Source organism: Trifolium pratense, linkage group LG7 (assembly GCF_020283565.1).
Source record: "Trifolium pratense cultivar HEN17-A07 linkage group LG7, ARS_RC_1.1, whole genome shotgun sequence".
Taxonomy (NCBI): Eukaryota; Viridiplantae; Streptophyta; class Magnoliopsida; order Fabales; family Fabaceae; genus Trifolium; species Trifolium pratense.
This window is the reverse complement of record NC_060065.1, coordinates 3,239,743-3,262,985: the sequence shown is the minus strand read 5'-3', so window position 1 is coordinate 3,262,985 and position 23,243 is coordinate 3,239,743. Positions and strand designations below refer to the sequence as shown.

Here is a 23,243-nt window from a genome sequence, read left to right as displayed (position 1 = left end):
CTCTTTTACATTGGTCCGATGGTATTGACTTGGGACCTGAGAGTTTGCTCCTCTTTGAGGTCTGAGGTTCGATTCTTTCTGCTGTCAATTTGGGTGGGCTAAGTTAGCTTCTTCAAAAAAAAAAAAAAAACATGACAATTCTCAAGTGGATTCTATGAGTACCCAAGGTTTATCTAGGAGACTAAATACTTTCAATTTAGTTTTTGCTGCTAGGAACAATGTTTTGAAGATGATAAGTATTTCAATACTTGAAAATATTCTCAAATTGGCCTATGAAGTTTATTTTGTAGTGCACTAACTTTGAATGTTACTATTGAATGTCCTAACAAAGAAGTGTATCATTACCAACCTTGGTCTTTTTGGAAGATGGATAAGTCTATCCATTATATCAATCAGGATGTGTGTGTTAAGGATAAACTCTTGTTAAGGATTAATACTTTGCTGTGAAGATGTAGATTTTATCTTGTACAGTGCGTTTTGATCCACTCATCAAATTGATGCTAGCTATATCTTCAACAGTTATACAAGGCTGTAAATTTTATCTTGTTGGTGCATTTTGTTGGTTTATTCTCAGTTTCCATTCTCCCTCAATTCACAATTCCCTCTTGCCTCGACTCCCAAAGATATTGAAATTGAAGATTTAAAGAACTCTGCAAAAAAAGAATTTGCACTACTTTACAAAGATTTGGGGATAAAACAATTCAGTATGTATGTATCATTGGCAGTTGGTATAGCTTTGAGATTTTGTCCAACAGCTGAAACCTACTGTCGCTATAGGATTGGTGTAGGTTTTTAGGTCTATACCCACGGTTTTTCGACCTTTACCTACACAAGTTGCCGTTGCTAAAAGTTAAATTTCTTGTAGTGGAGCTAGTAGGAGGACCGGCAGAGATCACGGTACACCTGAACATTTCCTAAATTTTTTTATACTACTTCAATTTTATTTTTAGTCCCCTTATTTTATTAAACTTATGCAAATGGTCCCTCTTTATTAATCCAACATTTTTGGCTCTATTATAAATTTGTTGTAAAAGTTAAATATTTTTTTGCTAAAAAGTGTCTTATTACCCCAATATTGAATTTCATGATAAAATATCTCTTTTAAGACTAAAATTCACATTCTTTTACACAAAAACTCGCAATTTTTATGGCAAAATTATAATAAATGTAAAAATGGAGTGGCCAAAAAGTTCGACTTAAAAAAAAATTACCAATAAAATGAAGATTCCCAATATTAACTTTTGATTTATTTTACAATTTTTTGTATATGTTATGATTTTAAAATGTAATTTTTTTCGTTATTGAATTGTACTTTTAAATTCGGTGCCCCCTAAACGTAAACCCGGGCTCCGTCCCTGTTTGTAGTGCATGAAGGCTTATCAGTGTGAATAAGAATTCACAATGTGAAGAGCACAAGCTGCTGCTTTTTATCTTTCGATTAAATTACACAAGTTTGTTATGCTACACTTGCATCGTATAATTTGTACTTGAAACCCTTTTTTGTTATTATAATGAATGATAAGGAAATTCTATTTCTCTCAAATTCTTTTTCTTTATTTAATTATGATGCTCTATTAATTAAAAAAATTCACCAAATTTAGTACTTATATTTTGATTCCTATCTCAGAAAATTGAAGCATTGGCATTACTGATTGCAAAGTGAAAGTGGTAGATATAGAACACATGATAACAAAATCTAATGTATGAATATTTTCGATAAGTACAAAATAAAAGATTTGTTGTATAGTTAAATTGAATAGTGACCAGATACTTAATTATAAAAAGAAGTACTTAATTATAAGTACATAATTAAGATACACCGACTAAATAAAAGCTGGAGAATTCTTTCTTTATATATACTATCAATCATGATCGTAGGCCATGAGAAAATAATAAGATAACAAAGTGCGCATTATATACATAGACTAGCGTGTCTTTTACATGTAAGCTGACAATTTAATATGAATTATGTAGGGCTAAAGTAAAAATCACTCCTAATATAATATGGCAAAAAGTTGTAATTTGAAGTACCTCGATTTCAACATTATTATTAATTTACAATACTGTTTGTATATTGTAGTATGTGAGTCACTATTGCTTTTCTCACTACTTGTACCAACGATCCGGATTCCGTGCGGTCATCTTTTTCGTGCAGTCATGCATTCAGGCCATCTATAGCCGTCTGATCAAGATCAGACGGTTATAATTTAAAAACTTATTTATTGACTGTGTTTGTTTAAGCCGTCCGATCTAATCGGACGGCTATAAAACGACTGCATGAAAAAGTGACCGCACCAGATCCAATTCCGTACCAATATCCATATTGTCATAAAAAAATGAAAGAAAAATATAATGTATGCGTATATGTCAACACACGCCACTAGTCTATTGTGTTTGGCTATTTTGATCAAACTGATCTTCTTACCTTCAAAGGGGATTTGGTGTACCAGAATGTGATAAACTTATAAAATATGGTGAATTAAGCGGCATCCTTTAAGTGAGTGGGTTGCGCCGGACTGCGGACGAATAATAGGTACCCGACACCTTAGGCAAGTTAGTGTACCCTGTAATAGACAATCATTTCGTGCGGTTCGGTTGGTAATTGGTTCGTCGTACGTTCCAATATCGACCTGCGGCGAAAGATAAGTAGGAGCGATCAAACTTTCTTAACTAGTTCAAAAACACTTTGCTCACGCCGTAAGCAGTGGCTCGACGGAGATGGTTCGAATCAAGAGAAACCAAAGGCATTCGTTGGCACCCGGGATGCTAAGGATCGAAGACTTTTGGGATATGGATCGGAATAGTACTTTCAGTTTGTGCCTCTTTTTACGACCAAGTCACTAGGGATGGCAAAAAAACCCAAACCCGAGAAACCCACCCGAACCCAAACCCAACGGGCGAAACCCGATTTGACTGGGCTTGGGTTTGGGTTCGGGTGACACCCGATAATATGGGTGTGGGTTTGGTATCAGTCAAACCCACACCCGAAACCCATACACCTATCCGAAATATTTTATAATTACCTAATTACACCCATAGTCTCCCTCAATTTCCTTGGAAGACCTTAAATTTAGTTGTAATTTAATTTCTTAAAAGTCTATGTTGTAATTTCTTGAAAGTCTATGTTTGAATTTCCTTGGAAGACCTTAATTTTAGTTGTAGTTTAATTCAAAGTCTATGTTGGAATTTAATTTCTTAAATTTGCAAATTATTTTCAAATGTGCTGCGGGTTTGGATTTGGGTGGAAAAAACCCGAACTCAATGGGTGTGGGCGTGGGTGTTGTTTTGTCACCCGAACAACCTTTGGGTTTGGGTTTGGGTTTGAGTGATGATTTCGAGTGTGGTTTTGGTAAGTGTCAAACCCGCACCCATGGGCGCCCGTTGCCATCCCTACAAGTCACAATGGCAAGTATCTATTTGGGGATGCGTTCTTGTGGTGACAGGCGCGATATGAGGACATGCTAGAGGGCCATAGTGGGATCAACGCCTTCAAATGATGATTCGGAGAAACATTCACATACATCTTATCTTCTAACATGTTTTGAATAAGATTTTTTCTTGTGAGAAGAAAAGAAATCTTCTTACTGGATCTTGTGTTTCTATGATAACAAAATATGGTATAAAATTAAATAACTACTTAATGGTATTTATTTGGATCCAAAAGAAAGGAGTTGGATTTTCACTTATATAACGTGAGAAATTAAAATTTGAATTTTAATTGAAAGAATTGTATGATTTAATGGTGCCTCGAATAATAGGTCTTATCAAATATGTACAAGTGAGACAAGTCTTTCATTATACACAAGTTTATTTTAAGTATCAGATCAATAAGTTTCACCATTTGATCAATACGGAGTATGTCGCACGTCACATTTCATTTAATATAATAGAAATTTATAATAAATCTAATAGTAAAATCAATTTTTTTTGTCTTTAGTTTAGTTGGCAAGTCATTGTATTATATATACAGGGAGTCAATGTTTGAACCCCCGGTCATTTCACTATTTACTTTAAGAGTGAAATTTCTAATCACTAAACTCTTTAAAAGAGAGGGAGAAAAAAAAATATCAATGGCAAAAGACTTGATCCAAATGATATATTCCTCTTAAAAGAAACATTAAAGATCAATAAAATAATTTTTTTGGTTTTTCTTTCAACTCCCGTGAGACATATGTGGGTCATATATAGGTGATAAAGTCTGCACCCCTGTTTGGTTGTTGATATATATATTCACAACTTAATCAATTTTCTACCAAGTTATTTAAAAGTAGACAATGTTGAGACTCTTTTCCACACACATTTGAAATCTTTAACACTAAGACAGGGACTTGTTCAATGACACATTTAATTAAATTAAATTATCAACTAACAAAAATTTAAAGCACACCAAAGAAAAAAAATAAAATAATTAAAAGGAATATATGCAATATTCTATTAAAAGTAGTATAATTAAAAATAACATAATAATAAGAAAAGAAGTTCCAATAACATAGAAAAGTAATGAAAAAAAGAAAAGACAAGCACAATGAAACTGTCATGATTATACTTCACTACCACCTATCAATATCCAAAACAGCAACATTAAACCAACGTTCTCTTTCTCTGCCCTTATCTTACTCTTTCTTTTCCTTTATATATTCATATCTCTTCTCTCTCACAAAACCAACACTTTTCTCTCTCAAATACTTGCATTGGTAGTAATAATTAATTGTTTGATTGATTATGAGAGAAAACTACAGAACAATGAAACAAGACACAGAAACAGAGTCATTGTGTCTACCAAACAATGTTACTGACATTACTTGCATGGAAAATCAACCAACTGTTATGATTGAGAAAGTAACCAAAACGGTGCGTTTGATAAGTTTTCTGATACAAAACGGTGTATCTAAGAGTAACAGAGTTATGCAAGATATTCAACAAGTTATGAAAAGAGGAAAAACCATAGGAAAAACACTGAACAATGTCATGGTGAAACATCATGAAGCACTCACGTGTCGTCCACGTGATGCAGATATGTATTTTGTTTCACCATTGGAGTATCAGTTCAGCTGTAGCAGCAGTCCCCCACCGCGGCTTTCTCGTGCTGTGAGCAGCAGGAGGAAGCTTTTATCTCCGGCGAAAGAGCATGGTCGTCGGCGGGAAGTTAAAGTGTGTTGCGGGAATGGAAATGAAGGGAGGCGCGTGAAGATGACGACGGTGGAGATGGAGGAGAAGGAGTTTCATGTGGACAAAGCGGCGGAGGAGTTTATTGATAGGTTTTACAGAGAACTGAGGTTACAGAAATGGTTGGATCATCAACATCAGTATTGCTGACGTGTCGTGTTTGTGTTTGTTTGACTTTTGTTGCTAGTAAATCATGTGGTTATGAAGGTTTCTATTCTATGTGTTAATGTTGATTTTGTGTAGTTGTAGACTTTTAGGTATGTTATTATTGGTTTTCGTTTTGTAGTGAAAGTACTGTTATTGTATCAGCAACAACAGCTACCTTTTTTAACTTAGTTGACCTTTCCTTTATAAGTTCAAATGATTACTCTTTTGGTAAAACAAAATTGAACTATATATAGTATTATGTTTTTAGTTTCTTTTTTATTCTTTTCCAAGAATTTTAGCTGCAAAACTAACACACATGACTCAAGTCACTGGTTAATATTAATGAGATTCCTTTAGAACAAATTAATAGTTAATTTGAGTTTGATTTTTAGTAGAAATAATTTTAATTAAACTTTACTTATTTCGCGATCGAAATTTGGATTGTCGGATCTCTCTTCCGCTATGTTAGAGAATAGTAATTATATTATTATGTAAGGGTAGTGTGGTCTTTTCAAATATTTACTTTATATACTCTATTGTAACTCTTGTGTTTTCTAGTTTTGTTCATTCTATTGAAATCCTAAGTTCAAGGGTCTTTCTCTATCTTTCCATATGTTCAATCTTGTTAACATGATAAGAGTTTGGTTGATTGGTAATAAAAGAAATAAAATAAAGAGCAAGGTTGATGTAGTGCTTCTATTGCTGCTTTTGCAAATTGAAAAAATATAATTACTATTCTCTAACAGGCTAAACTATGTGATTGTCATGTGGCAATATATATAGATCAACTTTTAGTTATGTCTAAATTTGACGAGAGCGTGTAGTGATCGTGGATATGTATGATGTGTGTTTAATCTAAATCTACTGCATTGTATGTGAATCTTACTACAATAAATTCATGGTTTTCCAATCAAATTTTCAGGAAGATTAGTGTCTTCGCAAAAAAAAACTTTTACAAGGAATTAAGTGCTCAAAATGCATATAAGTAAATCAGATTCCATTTTTCTAGTTATTATTGTGATTCAGCTATGAGAGGAAAAGAGGTATTAGACAAACAATAATATGCATATGAAAATTGGCATTAGGCAAATAAGTTGAGCTTGGAATTTCTCAAGATGTGACTATCTGTTTCTATATGTTTAGTGGAAGGTACAGGTACAGATCAAACTGGATACCAGGAAATAAAGATGAAATCCATCACAGGGAATAAAATGAAAATCAAGGAACTTACGTTTGTACTTGGATTTCCTGTCAAAAAAAAATGTTTGTACTTGGATTTAACATTTTGTTGGTTTTAAAATGGTTTTAAGTTGCAATGTCTAGTTAATTATGAAAAGTAAAACCAAAGAAAGAGGTATAACAGTTTAGCTCACTTTAAAAAAACAGTTCAGTTCGGAATTAGTAACCGGCTAATCGAACCATGTCATTTGGTTCGGTTCGACACAAAATATATTAGTTCGGCAATGTTATGGTTCAGGGGGTCGAACCCTAATAAAATTGGAGCTTTATGATTCTTTTTTAAATAATAAAAATGAAAATAATTTTGGAGATGCAGGGGATCGAACCATGTACCTCTCGCATGCAAAGCGAGCGCTCTACCATTTGAGCTACATCCCCATTTGATTGAAGCTTTGTGATTGTATTTATACTAACATAACTAATCATTTATTTCAACTTCCAAAATAACACGGGATGTGGGTCACAGGTGACAAAGTATCCACTTCGTTTGGTTGGTGATTTCAATTTCATAATTCACATACCAATTCGTTTTAAAGTAATCAATGCTATAATAGGCTTTTATATACTCGTTTGAAATCTTTAGCACCAATACAGAGACTTGTTCAAGTACACATTTAAAGAAATTATTAAATTACTATCAACAATTAAAAAGAGAAAAGCATGTTTAGCTTCTATATACAGAAAGAATTTAGTTTGATGGGACAAATTCTCTCTCAGGTTCTCCGATAACAAAGTTTAGTTTCTGTTTTGGATACATCAAAGTAGTCTCACACTTTTCGGTAATCGAGTTTAAGGATAGTTTATATATAACATTCATATTTTCAAACCACCGAAGAGTCTTTTCGACAAAATTGTGACGGACTAACCTAAAAACGGACAATCTCTCAGAAATGTAGATTTGAGGTCAAACCGGAACGGTTTCTATACACACGGCATAAACAGAGTTATGAAAAGGGTGATGAATAGAGGGAAAACGGTGTTTTAAAGAGTACATAACATAGTACAATATCAATATCAATGGTGACGCGTCATGTGTTCGTGTTTGACCAAGGTAACACATCATGTGGATGTGGCAGGTAAGTATGTATTGAAGCTCAGATAACAACTCTGTTTCTGCGGCTCTGTCTGAGTTTTTGTACTGTGGTCTGTGTACATGTTAATGGCAATGTTAATTTAACTTTTAGGTAAGTTATTATTGAGATTGACCTCTACAGTGAGTACTCTAGTGTAGTAGTGCTGTTATCAACTACGATAGCTTATACATTTTTTTACTTCATCATGTTACTTCTTTGACCTTACCTTTTACCTTTCTAAATACAAATTATTACTCTTTTGGCAGCAAAAATTCTAATTTGAATTTAGCAACTAAATTAAATTTGGTTGTAGTTTTCATCCTCGTTTATAAGCATAAAATTTTTAACACAAGTTTTCACTGGCATTTAACGATAACTAGTTTTATTCGAAGAACCTGTGATAATTTTTATCATCATTCAACGGTGATTAATCTTCGTTAAAGAACCTGTAAAAGTTTCTCCCATCTCAACCAAATTTTTTTTAGGATTAGGATTCACTATTTTATTACACATAGTTACACACAACTTTCAATCTTGGATCAAAAGGTTTATATTGAAAACTATGTACTAAATTGGACGGCTCTAATTTATTATTGTGTCCTACTGTTATTGCGGAAGATCGTTTTTCATATGCAAGAGGCAAAAATTAAACCTATAATCATCTCCTTAAAAAACTTAATTTTCTTTACCATTTAAATCAATATATTACTGATATTTTTATTTTATATTTTAAAAATATTTGAGTGAAAACAAACATTTATAATTCATGCAGTATGCAAAATGCAAAACATGTGAAAAGCATAAGTGTTCAAAAACTTATACTAGTACTAGTATAAACTATAGCTATCAAAATTAAGTCGGGCTAACGGGTCGGTCCATTAGCTCATGGGTTTAGGCGGATCGAACCTCAAAAAACTTATCCCAAATGAAATTGGGACCTTTTGACCCCAAGTCCGTGTAGTCCATATGAAAATTTGACAGCTCTACTATAAACTAGCACACATATATGTCGTGTAGTTCTAACGAAATATTCGTCATGCCATATAACAACTAAGACTTGCCTAAGGGTCAGTCTAACACTAAAAGGACTTAAAATGAATTTTAAAGTGAGGTTTTTTGCTTATTGAAAATGTCAAACAAAAATATAAAATACAAAAAGTTTTGAGTTTAATTAATATGCACTAACGGTGTAAAATAATTTTACACGATCGGCCAATAAATAATCATCATTTTGTCATGTCATGTCAAGAAAATGGGATGAAGTGAGGTGATGTGGCGGAAAACATGGTTGACATTGGTCGACAGTGTAAAAATATTTAAAACCGTCGGTGTATATCAATTAAATCCAAAAGTTTTTCTGTCTCACATTATTTTGTACTATGAAATATACTATTTTTTCTTATTTAGGGGCCTTTTATCTTTATTTGAAACATTTTTCTTACTGCCAAGTAATAAACTTATAATTTATAAGAGATTTTTTTCTCCTGATAATTTTTTTAATATTTTTGAAGGCCTAAATCCCTTACTTGGATTGCATTATCCTCGAGCCAACCCTGTTTGTCTCTTTCAAATGGCAAATTTTCATATGCACGTACCAGAGGGATCTGAGTTGCAGCATTTTACTTGGATCCAAATGAAATTAGTATCAGAGTTATCCCTTGATCTCGAAGTTACCAGATACATGTAACCATTTCAAAAATAATTTGGTTTATGTGATACACTTTTTTCTTTTCTCTTTTTACAATTTTATGTAATACAAGTTAGAACCCAAATCCTCCACTCCATTATTGAATCCCTAGAATAAAAATAAAATACTGGTGACAAATTCTACTCCAATTTTGAAACTAAGCAAAGCAAAGCAAAGTTTGCATTCATTATATTCATCATCGTTAATGATAATTAAGGGGGCATGGGATTCTCTTTAAGCAAAATTAGACATAAATCGTATAATTTAACGACGATATATTAAAAAAAAAACTCATGATATATTTTGACATGTTAGTCTACTTAACCACGATTAAAAGATAATCATAAAATGTGGTAGTGCATGTCTAATTTTGCCAAAAATCATATTTAAAGATCAATAGTGTATGTAAATATCAATAGTAGTCATAATCTTACCGTGAAACAATCAATTATTAACATAGGGTTATATTGAAATCTATCAAATGTGAGTTAAGTTTCATATTGGTTGAAAGATTTCAAATTGAGTTACATATAAGTGAGACGATCCATAAACTCAATGCATTAAAATTATGTATGAAAGTGTGGTGTCATAGTTTATATGGTTGCTCAATGTTCAATGTGCTGATTCAACCAAGGAAAACTCTCTCACGGTCCAACAAGTCACACAAGTTCACGTTTATCATTCTCTCATTCTCATAAGTCATAACTAATGTCACAAATTGTGTAAGGTAATCTCTCAAAATTCAATTCATCTATATTTTATTTTATTTTTTAAAAATAATTATGATTATTAATTTTTTTTTATAGATGAAATAACAATATTTTTTAGAAACTCATACTCATAAGTGTAAGAGTTCGAATTTCGATCACAACGATCGATTTAACAATTCGTGAGTTGAATTTGCATTTGTTGACAAAATCATTAAACAATTTAGTCAAATGAAAAGATCATTAAATTATTTCTTTTGACAAAATTTAATTAATTAATTTTTTGTCGGATAATCTATTGACTAGAAATTCTACCATGATATGGATAAATGGAGTTCTTAAGTTCAAATCTGCATATTTAGAATGCATTGTTCCTATCAATCAAGTTAACGAGCACAATTTAAATTTTAATTAACTTCTTAATATAGGTAAAATTGGAATAATAGAGTGATTATAAAATATGAAAATATATTTTCTAACTAAAGAGGATTTAGATGAGATGACGCGGGTCTCTTATAGCTTAACCAAAGTCCTGGGTTCGATCACTGACTTGGATATGCAGTAGTGTTAAAACTTCTGAGAAAAGTTTGCCACCTATTTAGATCTCTCAAAACTCCAGGGATTAGTCTATGCGGTTGCGCGCATAGATACCCAGATTTACAACAAAAAGAAAAAATATTTTCTATGTTGTTTTCGAAATGCAGAGGAGTTGTTCTCGCTCTCTATCTATCCATCATTCTCTGTCTGTCTCTGTACTAGAAAATCTAGTCTAAGAACTCTATAACGATTCACTTTCATTTTTCGTTTCCCTCCACAGATCTCTATAAACCCTAATTTCTCATCCTTTATTCTCTTTCTCTACACACACATTGTTTATTTTTTACTACTTTACCCTCTCTTTTATTACATTCATTCACACACACTTCATCACCATCATCGATGACTCTCAAACCTTCTAGAATCTTCTATTTCTTCATGGACCATCGCCATTCTTCCGATGCTTGAGTTTCGTACTCGACTACGCACAAACTCTCTTACTGGTAACGCTAATCCGATTACCCAGCCGACGCCGACGCCGGAAGGAAGAGACTCGTCGCTGCCACAGCCGTTCATCGGAGTGAAAATCAGGACACGATCGTCGCCGTTGAAATCGAGAAGATTGTGAATAGAGAGACGACGCAGGAGCCGTTGTTGGTTAAGGAAGGGACAAGAAGTTGAAAGAAGAGAATAAGAAGAAGGTGTAGGTTAGGGTTTTAAGATAGGAAGATATGGATGAGTATGATAACGGTGGCCGCAGTGGCGATAAAGCTCACGGAGCCGATGATGAAGGGAACACACCTCCACTTCCTGAGAAGGTTGTTTTGATTGATTTCCAGAGTTTATATTTCTTTTATTTTCCTTCCTAATGAAATGCTCAAAGTGTAGTGTAGCTATATTCAATGAATGTTTCTGTTTCTGTTAAGTTTGCTAATGATTTTGCTTTCTTTCTATATTAAGTTCTTGACATTGTTTTGTGTTGCTAACAATTTGTGCCGCGTGATATATGTTTCTAGTGTTAGATGAGTTAGAGATTATGGATTATGTATTCGAAGCTTTCTGTTGGAAAATAATTTGTGCCGTGTGTTAGGAAGTTAATCTGTTTTGTACTTTATCAATAACAGGTTCAAGTTGGTGGTTCCCCGACTTATAGACTCGATAGAAAACTTGGGAAGGGAGGATTTGGTCAGGTCTATGTAGGTCGACGCATTGGAGCTGGTTCTGGTGCCGTTGAGGTATAGTATTTATGTCTGCCATTGTGGTGCTCGATGATTGACACATATTTGAATAGCTACTATACTGAATGCCATTTGGCTGTCTGCGTTGTTTATTTTGTAAGGGCGTTACAAAATAATTTAGTTGGAATTATAAAATGTAAGGGCGTTACAACCGTTATTTTGTGCTGAAGCGACAGGAATAAATGACCGATTAAATAACATCATTGTGGAAAAAAATATTGTATACCAAAGGCATATATGCCCTTCATAAATAGTTATTGATATTTCTCTAATAATTGCAGGTAGCATTAAAATTTGAGCATAGAAGTAGCAAAGGGTGCAATTATGGACCTCCGCACGAGTGGCAAGTTTATAAGTGAGTTTACTCTCTTTTCTTTAAACAGAGCGGAGCTGCTTTGCCGAGGTTTTTATTTATGCATAAATGCTAACTTTGTCATGATTACTTTTTATAGTACATTAGGTGGTAGTCACGGTGTTCCGCGAGTACATTACAAGGGACGGCAAGGTGACTACTATATTATGGTATGTGCTTGTAAGTTTTTTAATAGAGGAATGGGAATGGGGGCTTGTGGTTGTCTCTGAAAGTTTTTGTTACATAATGTCACACACAGGTCATGGATATGCTTGGCTCTAGTCTATGGGATGTTTGGAACAACAACTCACACTCGTAAGTATCTCTCTGAAATTTTATTGAAATGTAATTCATATTTTTGTTAATGTTTTGGTCAATATAACATGTCTAACCTTTAGTTCTTGTTTGGATCCAGGATGTCTACTGAAATGGTGGCATGTATTGCAATCGAGGCTATCTCCATATTAGAGAAGATGCATTGTAGAGGGTGAGGCTTGTTTTCCAGATTATGTTTATGATTTATACCTGGGTTTTCTTTACAAACAGATTGTATATGGGTCAACATGCTTCCTGACTCTCACCTTACGGTATCATCTGGGTGTTCTGTCATTTTACCATGTGGGAGAAACACATTCAATCATTTGTTATTGACTATGGGTGACACATCATTGTTTTTTCTTCTTTTCTTGAAGTTGAGTACTGCATTTATATATTCTTCTGATTAGGGTGCGCATCTTTGTTAGATTTTGCTCAAACTGTTTTACTAAATTAAGTATTGTGGAATAGAGGTTAATAGTTTTCTGTGTTAGTCGGTGATCTCCCTGCAATTTTCTCATTAGTTCGGACTGAAAGAGCAGGAATCACTACAAGTTCCACTTACTATGACCTTTGGATCGAACCTGTTTTCACTTTCTTACCTGTGATGTGCTCATGAAAACTTGTGCACACACTCCTTTTTGAAATTGATCAGGAATTATTCCAAGTTCCAGTTTCTATGACCTTTGGGGCGAACCTGTTTTCACTTTGCCCACCTGTGATGTGCTCATGAAAACTTGTGCACACACTCCTCTTTGAAATTGATCCATTAATACATCTCGAGTAAATTATTATATCATTTGTGATTATGACAAGGACTTGGGTATTATGGGATTCCTAAAGTCCCACATCAAGTAGTATGGTATGTTGGGTGGAGTATTTAACTCGATAGATTCTCCCCATCAGCCAGAACAAAAGAAAAAGTATGTTATATAAAGTATGATCCGTGCACTCAAATTTGTTTTTATTCTTCCCCTGCCTGTGATCAATTAGTTATTGTTTATATTGCAATATACAAATTTTTATTGATTTATGTACATATGCTCTAGTGTATGTGAATCACATCTTGTTGCAAAGGTCGTTTCATCATGCTGCTGTCATTGTTGCAGATATGTGCATGGTGATGTAAAGCCTGAAAACTTTTTGCTTGGACCCTCGGGAACCCTTGATGAGAAAAAATTGTTTCTGGTTGATCTTGGATTAGGTAAAAATGCCATGTTACCCTTGAAGATTTGATGTTTTAATTGTCAATGAAGATATACTTATTCTCACTTTTTTATTACTGACCTGACTCCCATTTATTTGACACAGCAACTCGGTGGCGTGATAGTTCAACTGGCCTTCATGTTGAATATGATCAACGCCCAGATGTATTTAGGTCAGTTCTTTATTTAACTTCTATAAACCTTATTTAATTTAATTTGTGGTTTTTGACTAATTCTGTGTATCATATTTTTGCGCAGGGGCACAGTTCGTTATGCCAGTGTGCATGCACATCTTGGTAGAACAGGTAGCAGGAGAGATGACTTAGAATCTCTTGCTTACACACTTGTCTTCCTTCTTCGTGGTCGGTTACCTTGGCAAGGATATCAGGTTATCTTGTTTAAAATTAATTATTTTATTGCTATTACTAAAATAAAAGCACGATTCTTATGAAACAGTTTGTTACAGGGAGAAAATAAAGGATTTCTTGTCTGCAAGAAAAAGATGGCAACTTCTCCCGAAGCTTTGTGTTGTTTTTGTCCTGCCCCTTTCCGGCAGTTTGTTGAATATGTAGTGAATTTGAAGTATGATGAAGAACCAAATTATGCTAAATATATATCCCTTTTTGATGGAATTGTGGGTCCAAATCCCGCCATTAGGCCACTAAATACCGAGGGTGCTCAGAAGGTACGTACTCTATTACACTTTAGATGTGTTCTATCATTTGTTGATTCAGAGCCCAACTCTTAAAAACCTTCAATGGGTTTGTGTTGTGAAGCTCATATGTCAGGTTGGGCAAAAGAGAGGACGATTGATCATGGAAGAGGATGACGATGAACAACCAAAGAAGAAGGTCCGAATGGGACTGCCAGCAACACAGTGGATTAGTGTTTATAATGCTCGTAGACCAATGAAACAAAGGTTTTGTGCTGACATGACAAGATATTTTGCTGTTGATGTCTAGTTTTCCCGGTTTTAACTTTTTATATTTTGGCGTAGGTATCATTACAATGTGTCTGATGAGCGGCTTTCCCAACACATTGTAAAAGGAAATGAAGATGGTTTATTTATTAGCAGTGTGGCTTCTTGTGCGAATCTTTGGGCGCTCATTATGGATGCAGGCACTGGTTTCACAGCACAAGTTTATGAACTCTCTTCCAGTTTTCTTCACAAGGTTGATTAATTTTTATGTTTCAGTTGTGCTATTATCCAATGTATCTAATTTTAGTGATATGTTTGTTTATGTTATATTATATTAAATATTTTGTATTGTATGTCATTTTGAAGTTTATACAATTTGACCAGTGTTGTCGATGGCGGACCGTGGCTTAGAGCCAAAATTCCGCCATACCGGCTGCCATATTGGAGTATGGCAGAAAATCCCGCAATATTGGCCAAAATGGGCCATGGCTGATAGCCTAAAACTGCCACTGATACCCACAATGGCGCCGCCATGACTGTTATTTGATAACACTGAGTTTGACAAATCTCGAATCTGTTTTACAGGAATGGATTATGGAACAGTGGGATAAGAATTATTACATCAGTGCCATAGCTGGAGCTAGTAATGGGTCCTCATTGGTTGTAATGTCAAAAGGTTAAAGTCCTATTCTTGGTACATTATATATTTGGGATGGCTATAGTTAGCTTGAATTTGATGATGAAATGCTTTGCATAATTTGACCAGTGTGCCGTGTTTAAATTTGTCTCATTTTTATTGGTGATCTGCCTTTCCTTATAGGGACCCAATACACTCAACAATCCTATAAAGTCAGTGACTCATTTCCATTTAAGTGGATCAACAAAAAATGGAGAGAAGGATTTTACGTCACTGCTATGGCCACTGCTGGCTGTAGATGGGCAATTGTAATGTCCCGTGGTGCTGGATTTTCAGACCAGGTTTTTTTTTCTGTATGTTTTAGATTGAAAATCTTGTGACAGTGATGAATTCTATCTGATGTACATATTTTTTTCTCTAAACTTGATGCTAGGTTGTGGAACTTGATTTCCTGTACCCTAGTGAAGGTATTCATCGAAGGTGGGAAAACAATTATCGCATTACTGCAACTGCCGCGACGCCTGATCAAGCTGCTTTTATTTTAAGTGTCCCAAGAAGAAAACCACCTGATGAAACTCAAGAAACGCTCCGCACATCTGATTTTCCTAGTACTCATGTTAAGGTGAAAATAGTGCCCGATTTTCATGTATTTATTGTTAATCAACGTTACTACATGCTTATTTGATATATTTTCGCTGCAGGAAAAATGGGCAAAGAACCTCTATATTGCATCTATTTCTTATGGGAGAACAGTTTCATAAATGGCTGATATTTTTTGACACTCCAGCTGACATCATTTTGACCTATTGCAAGATCCTGTTTGCGCACACATCGTTGAGTTGGGAACTAAAGATCCTCCATGACAAATTTCCTGAAGAATGCAGTTCAGCGCTGATGTATGCAATATGCTACACCTTTCTTTATGGTTGCCATCACATTATATGATACAAAATTTATGCACCGAATTTCAATGCTGTCAAAAATGAGTTGTGAGCAAAATTAGATCTTGTGTCAATTTGGACAACTCTTTTAATATGAAGTTTGTACAGTTCTAAACAGTAATTATTATGTTGAAGGCAGTGGGCACTAGTTATGTTTTTGTTTGATGGTATTTTGCAAATATGCAACTGTAGTTTTCCAGTTGGAACTGGGCACTATAAGCAGGGCAACCTTGTGCTTGTCCCTTTTTATCCCTACCTCTTTTGACTTAAAGCTACTACTGGGCTTCTCATTGTCTGAATTTGACCTTAATGAACAAGTTCCTCTCTCTGCCAGCAGTTTGTAATAGCTTAATCACTGTGATCACAGGTTATTATTGTTGTTCTAGTCTTTTTTAGGTGGTAATCATATATTATTTTTAGCTTAATTATATGTGGATTGGTTTCTTTGGTTCTTCTCAAATCTCAAGAGACACAAATAGGGTAGGTCTGATTGATTTTTGAAGGATAAGATTTCTTAGGTTCCATTTCCCCCCAGCATTTTGTTTTTTTTTTTGTATCTTGTGTTTTAAAAACTTTTCATTTTGAACTCATGGTTTGCAAATTATTTAATAGGTTACTGTGAATGTTTCAATTCATTTGACTCTTAGAATGGGAGCTGTCATTATTAACTCAGTCTCTGCTAGTTGCAAATAATTGCATTCAATTTTTGTTGATATTAACTCTGAAAATTTCAATATAGATTTTCTGACCATGTTTCACTCCCAGCATCTGAAGTCTGCATGGACTTCTGGCGATTTCATTTTACCTGACTGGTTGCTTATTTTGTTTGATTATTTTTCTAACATCAAGCGCTCCAAGACCCACTTTTGATACTCATGAGAAGTTGGCTGTCTTTGAAGCTCATCTTTGGGCTAAATTTGTATACCACTTCACTGTCGAGTGTGTATTCCCCGAGTGTTGTTAACACTTTGAAACAGGTATTTAATTGTGCATATATTATTATTCATCTTATATTATGCAGTCTGAGATTTGTGATGGATATATGTCCTCTACGGGGGGGTAACATGATGTTTATATGGCCTGATGCACATTTCCTCTTCTCAAATCAGATATTCAGGTTGTGTGGGTGCTTCATTTAACATCTGCAGCTGTTATGTAACAAGTGGGTGTTTCTGGTTATTCAATGCCATGATTATGCTGAAGCAACCCAAATGTCAAACGGGAAAGCTGTTTAAGGATTACTTTTTTTCCTTTCTGGGAACCAACAGCATATTTCCACTTTCTTTCAAATATTTGAATTTTCTGTGAATAGAGATTGATTTAATATGTTATGTTCTCTTTTATGTTACTCGTTATAAATTACAATATTTTGGATGAGTGAAAATATAAAAATAACCAATGTGAAATCAAAATTTACCATTAGATGTTTAGATAAAAATAAAAAATGATCAAGATCTTTATTGACAACGGGTTAGATGAATTTCTACATATACATTACATCTAGTCTATATGCTTACATCACTTGATCTGGGTTCTACATCGCATGACGCAAATGTCCCAATTAAGGATCAAATTGACGGTTCTCTTCCTCCTAACCTTATTTCTCCCCACAGGCCAACTCTCTTCTGTCTTCTCCCTCTTTCTCTTCTGCACCTTTCACTTCTCATTTTCCACCATTTGCTGTTGTCTACTAGTCAATATTTTAAGGGTTGTAGTGTGACTAAACTGTTCTTAAATTGATGAGCAGTGAGTTTTACCCAGTGTTGTTACTTACAATGGCATGATTGATAAGTTGTGCATAGTTTAAGATAAAAAAAAGTATATTTGGATTTAAATATAAGATGGTAGAAAACAAAGTGAGCCCTAGTTTAGTCCTTTATGGTATCTTTATCAATGAGTTTGGTTTTATGTAATTTTTGAAGGAGAATTTGATTTTGGAAGATATGCAAAGCAGAGGGTTTTCCCTCACAATGCGTTTCTTGCTAATGTAAAAAATGTGAATTATGTACTGAAGGTTAGAGGTGTAAAGAGTCAGCATGGTTCAACTTTGGACAATAATTCTAAGTTGCTATTTGCCTTTCTAAATTGATCAGAATTAGGACAAATACTTAGATTCACAAATGGTGACCAATCTCGACCAATGTCGATCAGAGTGCCTGTGAATATTTACCTTTCAACCAATTTTTTTTTCATACATAAGAGGTAGAAATCAAAGCCTAACTACTTGCTTAAGGAACTCAAAACCCTTGACACTTGTACAAATTCATTGTTGGTATTATTAATCAATTTATCTCATGTTTTAATGATGCGTTTGTGTAAACATTACTTGCAGAATTGTAGTATTTTAATGATATGACCCTAAATATAAATCCAACTCTTAGCTTTCTTTTATCGTGCTCTTCTCCACTTAAATAATAACAGAAAAAAAATTACATAATTTAGTAAGAAAAAGACATAATTTAGTATCTACTAAACAGCTCATCTTCCAATTTCTAAGCACATTCAATCCCGCCGAAAAAATTTAAATAGGAGGATAATACATGTTCTAGCTTTAAAAATTGGCAGTATTGAACCCAAACATTCAAAATGTCAATTGTTGTTTGATTCTCGCTGTATCCAGGTAATTGCAAACTGATCGAAAGCTGCTTACCCAGCTGGGATGTCGAAATGAATTTAAGTTAAATATATCTTAAGATCATGGTCTGTGGCACAGTCTCCTCAAGTGAACTCTTTCCTAGAAATATAAAATATAACAGAAAATTATAAATTACACATGAAATGGTAAACACAAAAACCATATGTAGAAATAATACCCACCTCACTGTTGTCATGATCATACCGAATTAAGATGTCACACCTGCAACCTCGGATATCATGCATTCTCCTTTGGATCTCTACAATGTGAGAGTCATAGTAAATTGCTTGATCTCTCCTTTCCTAAAAAGACATTGAAACTGTCAAGTTAATTTCAGTAATTTCTTATAACAGCACCTAGATGAGGAATCTTTGGGCTAAATCACCTGGAAGCACAAGACAGGGTCTCCAATTTTCAGCTTGGAACACTCTGTGTTTTCGAAAGGAACCGAACGTTCTCGGACTGAATTTTTTATATTGACCCACTCATCCTCTTCAGCTCCAAACCCAACAAATCTGATTCTGACTTCCTTTAACAAAAAGGAAAAATTGTATAAGTTGGAAAAATCTATAAGGAGAAATTCAGTTTATTAATCTAATATCGAGTCCTGAAGCACAAAGCTATGAACAAATAATTGTTAAAACTTACAGCTTCTCCTGTGCTAACAAATCGGTGAGCAAGAAATGTCTCAACATCATACCTGCAGGAACCCGTTCGACTTAGACAATGAAAATTTGTGATTATATAACTGATTGGAATAGTAATCTTTCGAAAATACCATGTCTTTATGTCTGCAACTAAACGAAATTGTAATTGCACAAAATTCAGTGATAGCAGTCAATAAATTTTTTGAAAACCAGTCATCATTCATTCACTCTCAAGGACAGACGAGAAGTACATCACAATACAAGGTAAAAATAAATTACACACAGTTTAATAACAGAGAGGGAAGAAAATAGGTACTTGAAGCAATTGAACATCAAATAATAATAATAATCGAGTAATGTCCAAATGTTGATAGATGGCCCAACATTTGCATATAGATGGCTTAAAATTCTTTAAATATATCCTTTTCCCAAAATCAATGGAAAAATACTAGGCTTGGAGTTTTTGTGAGAACAAAATAAAGTAATTACCAAATAAGTACTAGTCACCAGAACCAACAGAACCATTTTTCTCTTTATTTCGGATCACATGTGTGTATTAAGGAGTGTATCAAATGATAACATCGAAAGAGCTTTTAGATGTCTTATATGGGAACTCTTTTGCAAGTTACATTTCTAGAACACCAGAGAGAACTGGCCAAACACTGCAGCACAATTTTAGCCCACTATAGATGTGAACAAGTTCAGCTACTAATCATACAATTCATGCTGCAAAGAATGTGTCAACAACAATTAATATTAATCTGATAGCCGAAAGTGACATCAGTGCATCCATTTTTGATCTACTTTGCATTCATTGCCAAATGTTTAATGCATAATTGAAGATTTCAAGCAACCTTTCTATCATATGAAAAGCATGGCAGAGATACAGTGATCCCGTGATGAAGCTATCAACAATCTAAGAACTTCCAAAGTAAACATCGCATCGAGGATTGAAAAATAATAATTTAGTATTGATTAATATCAGCATGTGATAACCCACTTGGGTTGGTCTGGTGGTATTGACTTGAGACCCGGGAGTGTGCTCCTCCTTAAGGTCTCAGGTTCAATTCTCTCTGGTGCCAATTTGGGTGGGCTAATTTAGCTTCTTCAAAAAAAAATCAGCATGTGATTTATAAAATAGGGAAAGGGTACAAGAGAATACTTTTTTTAATGCTTCAGAAGAGTATTTACCAAAACCTTTCGGTGGCATTAAAAGTTAAAATACTTTGTAGATACAAAATGCATGAACTACTAGAAGAATTTAAGCTAACTGCAATTTTCCATATGTGCTCACTCACCATGCCCCATCTTTTGAAGACCTAGCTTCGAATACCAACTCTGATGGGTCTCGGTCAGTTTCTCCTGCAAAAAACTCGTCTCAGACTCAACTTCAGTAGCACTAGTTTTAGCAGTTGACTAATTCATAAACATGAGGTAGAATCTAGCTAAATAAGAAATCAAAGGAAAACAGAATGTTAGAAATATTCTATATCCCCTTCATATTCCGTCATTGCTGCAGAGTCACTTCCTCAGCCTCGGTCATTTTATTAGACCTAAGACGCCTCTAATACCATAATCAACACAGTTTAACATAAACTCCACACTATAAAGTTTCATATGTTACATTATGAAGTAATTACATCCAGAAATGATACACATCAAACATAAATTACGCAACCTACATCATATAGTTAGCAGCAATGATACACACGCCAAGTATATCAAATAATACTCTTGTGCTGACCATTAGAATCCTCGAAGATAGCACAAGTACTACCAACTATCCTAACAACATTAAGATAATGCAAGAAGTCTCACCTTCATTACATTGAGGTCCTTGAGGAGAAACCAATTCATTTTCAGGGACTTGTGGTGAGTCTTCAAGCTTAGTCTGAAACCAACTCTGTATCTAAAATTCTCACAAAAATAAAGGAACAATTAAAAGTGCTTTTAAAAGAAAGAAAGAAAAAAAAAACTAAAAACAAAAAAGCCATAGATTAGTAAGTTCTCTCCCATATCATAAAAACAGAGTAACAAGCCGTGTCTGGTGTCAGACATGTGTCGGTGTCGGACGGACACAAACACATACAGTAATTACATACAATTATTCAAATTTAAAAAATTATTAGCGGTGTCTAATAAAATAGAAAAAACATGAGTAAAGAAAAAGCAGTAACCTCAGTCCATTTGATGACAGGTTTCCCAGCACGAGCAGATGAAATGCTACAACCGAAACATAAGCCAATTGTCTTAATTAGTAGTTACAAAAAGAAAAAACCAAACAATGATTGAGAAACAAAGCTTACTTGAAACTTTTAGCTAATTTCTGATAAAAATCCTGAGTGAATGGTTGTCCTTTTGATTCTCTTAGTAATTTCTCCATTTTCACAATCTGGAAGGATATTAACAAGTACAACAAAAAATTCAATCATATTGAAGCATATGTAACGGTTGAATTGAGAAAGTGTTGAATTAAAAAAAAAAAAATAGTAGGTACCTCAGAATTTGTGAATCCGGAGAAAACGGGTCTGTTCCGAGGACGCAAGTGATCCATGATCAGGCAGAGTCAAGTATAAACCCCAGAAGTCCAGTTCAGCACCTTCCCCTTTCCTTTCCCTTCCGGTTCAGTTCAGGGTTTCTCACTTTTTTTTCTTTCGCTATTTTTATTTTGTTTTTATTTTTGTTCTTTTACTAGAAAACATAAATAAATTTTGCTTTTATCATTTTTTTTTTTTTTTCAGCGGTCAAACACAGCAGGAGAAATGGAGAATGTCTCTGTGTACAAGCCCGTTTTCCCTCCGCGTGACTTATACGTGCAGCCGTGCAGGCTAAACTGACGCTCAAATGAAGATATTTTTACAAGGTCATGTGATCACACTCACAAAAAAAATAATAAATAATATTTACTTTTTAAATTATTAAATGATTTAATAATTTTTGTAAATTATTAAGAATTTAATTTATATGTATCGTTAATGTAAAATTATTTTATACGTGCGTTTAATAATATGTCAACACATCAATGACAGCATCTATAGTATTTAAAAATGGAGAATGTTAACTTGTGCCCTAGGGCACATGTTAACAAGACCCTACAATTATTTGTTGGTGGTAGTGGGCTCAATTCCCGTCATCACTATTTCTGTTCTCTTAAAATAAAAGAAAACAAAACAAAAAAAGTACCACTGCTACTACTCAAACACACGTTCGCTTGCGTGCAAGAACAGAGCTCTAGCCAATGCACCAAATTGAATTTCTTGATATTTTTTATCTACATATTTTCAATATGACGGGTTTACAAAAACAAAACAAAAAAAAGTTGAGGTCCCAATTTTTTAGGGGCCCTGCTTGCCCTAGCCCAAAATCAGATCTATTTATTTTGTTTCATCATTAATCAGTGTCTTAGGGCGTAGCATAAGTGATATTCTTTAGGAGAATGTTAACATGTGCATATATGACACATGTTAAGGTAGTAGAAATAGAAATTGTGTCTTAGAATTTGTGCATTTTAACTTTTCAAGCATTAAATATCTTGTATCATTAAATGTTAAATTTCTATATTAAGATACTTTATCAAGTGCCCTATATGCACATGTTAACAATACCCATAATTGTATCCCATTCATATTAAACTTTACATAAATTATTTAAAAAATTGTGTTTTTTTTTGTTGATACAATTGTGTTTCTTTTTATAAAATAATAAGTTTTTTTTTTATGAATACAATCACTCTATAATCCATAGATAGTTTTACTACTTTATTTTTCTTAAACTATATTTTTTTATTTCTTTTAAAAT

General features: G+C 33.9%; 3 protein-coding genes and 1 non-coding gene across 5 annotated transcripts; 2 read left to right on the top strand and 2 right to left on the bottom strand.

Annotated features, from left to right (window-relative positions):
• The first annotated feature begins 4,613 nt into the window (after positions 1-4,613).
• LOC123893679 lies at positions 4,614-5,547 on the top strand. The gene has a single exon (XM_045943457.1). The coding sequence runs from the start codon at positions 4,723-4,725 to the stop codon at positions 5,314-5,316; it is 594 nt and encodes a 197-aa protein (XP_045799413.1). The 5' UTR covers positions 4,614-4,722; the 3' UTR covers positions 5,317-5,547.
• A 1,310-nt stretch (positions 5,548-6,857) lies between these two features.
• On the bottom strand, positions 6,858-6,930 carry TRNAA-UGC. Its single transcript has one exon. It is a non-coding gene; the product is annotated as a tRNA-Ala (tRNA).
• A 3,570-nt stretch (positions 6,931-10,500) lies between these two features.
• Positions 10,501-16,614, top strand: LOC123893678 (casein kinase 1-like protein HD16). Of its 2 annotated transcripts, XM_045943456.1 has the most exons (16): positions 10,501-11,374; positions 11,681-11,791; positions 12,076-12,149; positions 12,247-12,316; positions 12,406-12,461; positions 12,562-12,633; positions 13,571-13,665; positions 13,773-13,839; positions 13,925-14,054; positions 14,133-14,351; positions 14,443-14,585; positions 14,664-14,838; positions 15,171-15,261; positions 15,406-15,563; positions 15,656-15,844; positions 15,924-16,614. In XM_045943456.1, exons 1-16 carry the CDS (start codon positions 11,288-11,290, stop codon positions 15,981-15,983), a joined length of 1,797 nt encoding a protein of 598 aa, XP_045799412.1. In that variant the 5' UTR covers positions 10,501-11,287; the 3' UTR covers positions 15,984-16,614. The 2 variants fall into 2 exon arrangements, with proteins under 2 accessions (XP_045799412.1, XP_045799411.1); XM_045943455.1 differs by having other exon boundaries at positions 10,707-11,374; positions 15,656-16,614.
• A 1,907-nt stretch (positions 16,615-18,521) lies between these two features.
• On the bottom strand, positions 18,522-22,287 carry LOC123893677 (protein SAWADEE HOMEODOMAIN HOMOLOG 1-like). Its single transcript, XM_045943453.1, has 9 exons — positions 21,943-22,287; positions 21,752-21,837; positions 21,623-21,668; positions 21,264-21,354; positions 20,744-20,807; positions 19,447-19,498; positions 19,184-19,327; positions 18,981-19,100; positions 18,522-18,897 (listed from the first exon to the last, which is right to left on the bottom strand). The coding sequence occupies exons 1-9, from the start codon at positions 21,997-21,999 to the stop codon at positions 18,859-18,861; spliced, it is 699 nt and encodes a 232-aa protein (XP_045799409.1). The 5' UTR covers positions 22,000-22,287; the 3' UTR covers positions 18,522-18,858.
• Positions 22,288-23,243: the final 956 nt, after the last annotated feature.

Bases quoted from the DNA above. Each gene is read 5' to 3' on its own strand.
- LOC123893677 (XM_045943453.1), bottom strand. From the start codon at position 21,999: ATGGATCACTTGCGTCCTCGGAACAGACCCGTTTTCTCCGGATTCACA. The intron at 21,355-21,622 runs GTTACTGCTTTT...TGAGAATTTTAG, and splicing joins CTGTCATCAAATGGACTGAG to ATACAGAGTTGGTTTCAGAC. The intron at 19,328-19,446 runs GTAAGTTTTAAC...TTTTTGTTAAAG, and splicing joins TTGTTAGCACAGGAGAAGCT to GAAGTCAGAATCAGATTTGT.
- LOC123893679 (XM_045943457.1), top strand. From the start codon at position 4,723: ATGAGAGAAAACTACAGAACAATGAAACAAGACACAGAAACAGAGTCA.
- LOC123893678 (XM_045943455.1), top strand. From the start codon at position 11,288: ATGGATGAGTATGATAACGGTGGCCGCAGTGGCGATAAAGCTCACGGA. The intron at 11,792-12,075 runs GTATAGTATTTA...TAATAATTGCAG, and splicing joins CTGGTTCTGGTGCCGTTGAG to GTAGCATTAAAATTTGAGCA. The intron at 14,352-14,442 runs GTACGTACTCTA...TGTGTTGTGAAG, and splicing joins ATACCGAGGGTGCTCAGAAG to CTCATATGTCAGGTTGGGCA.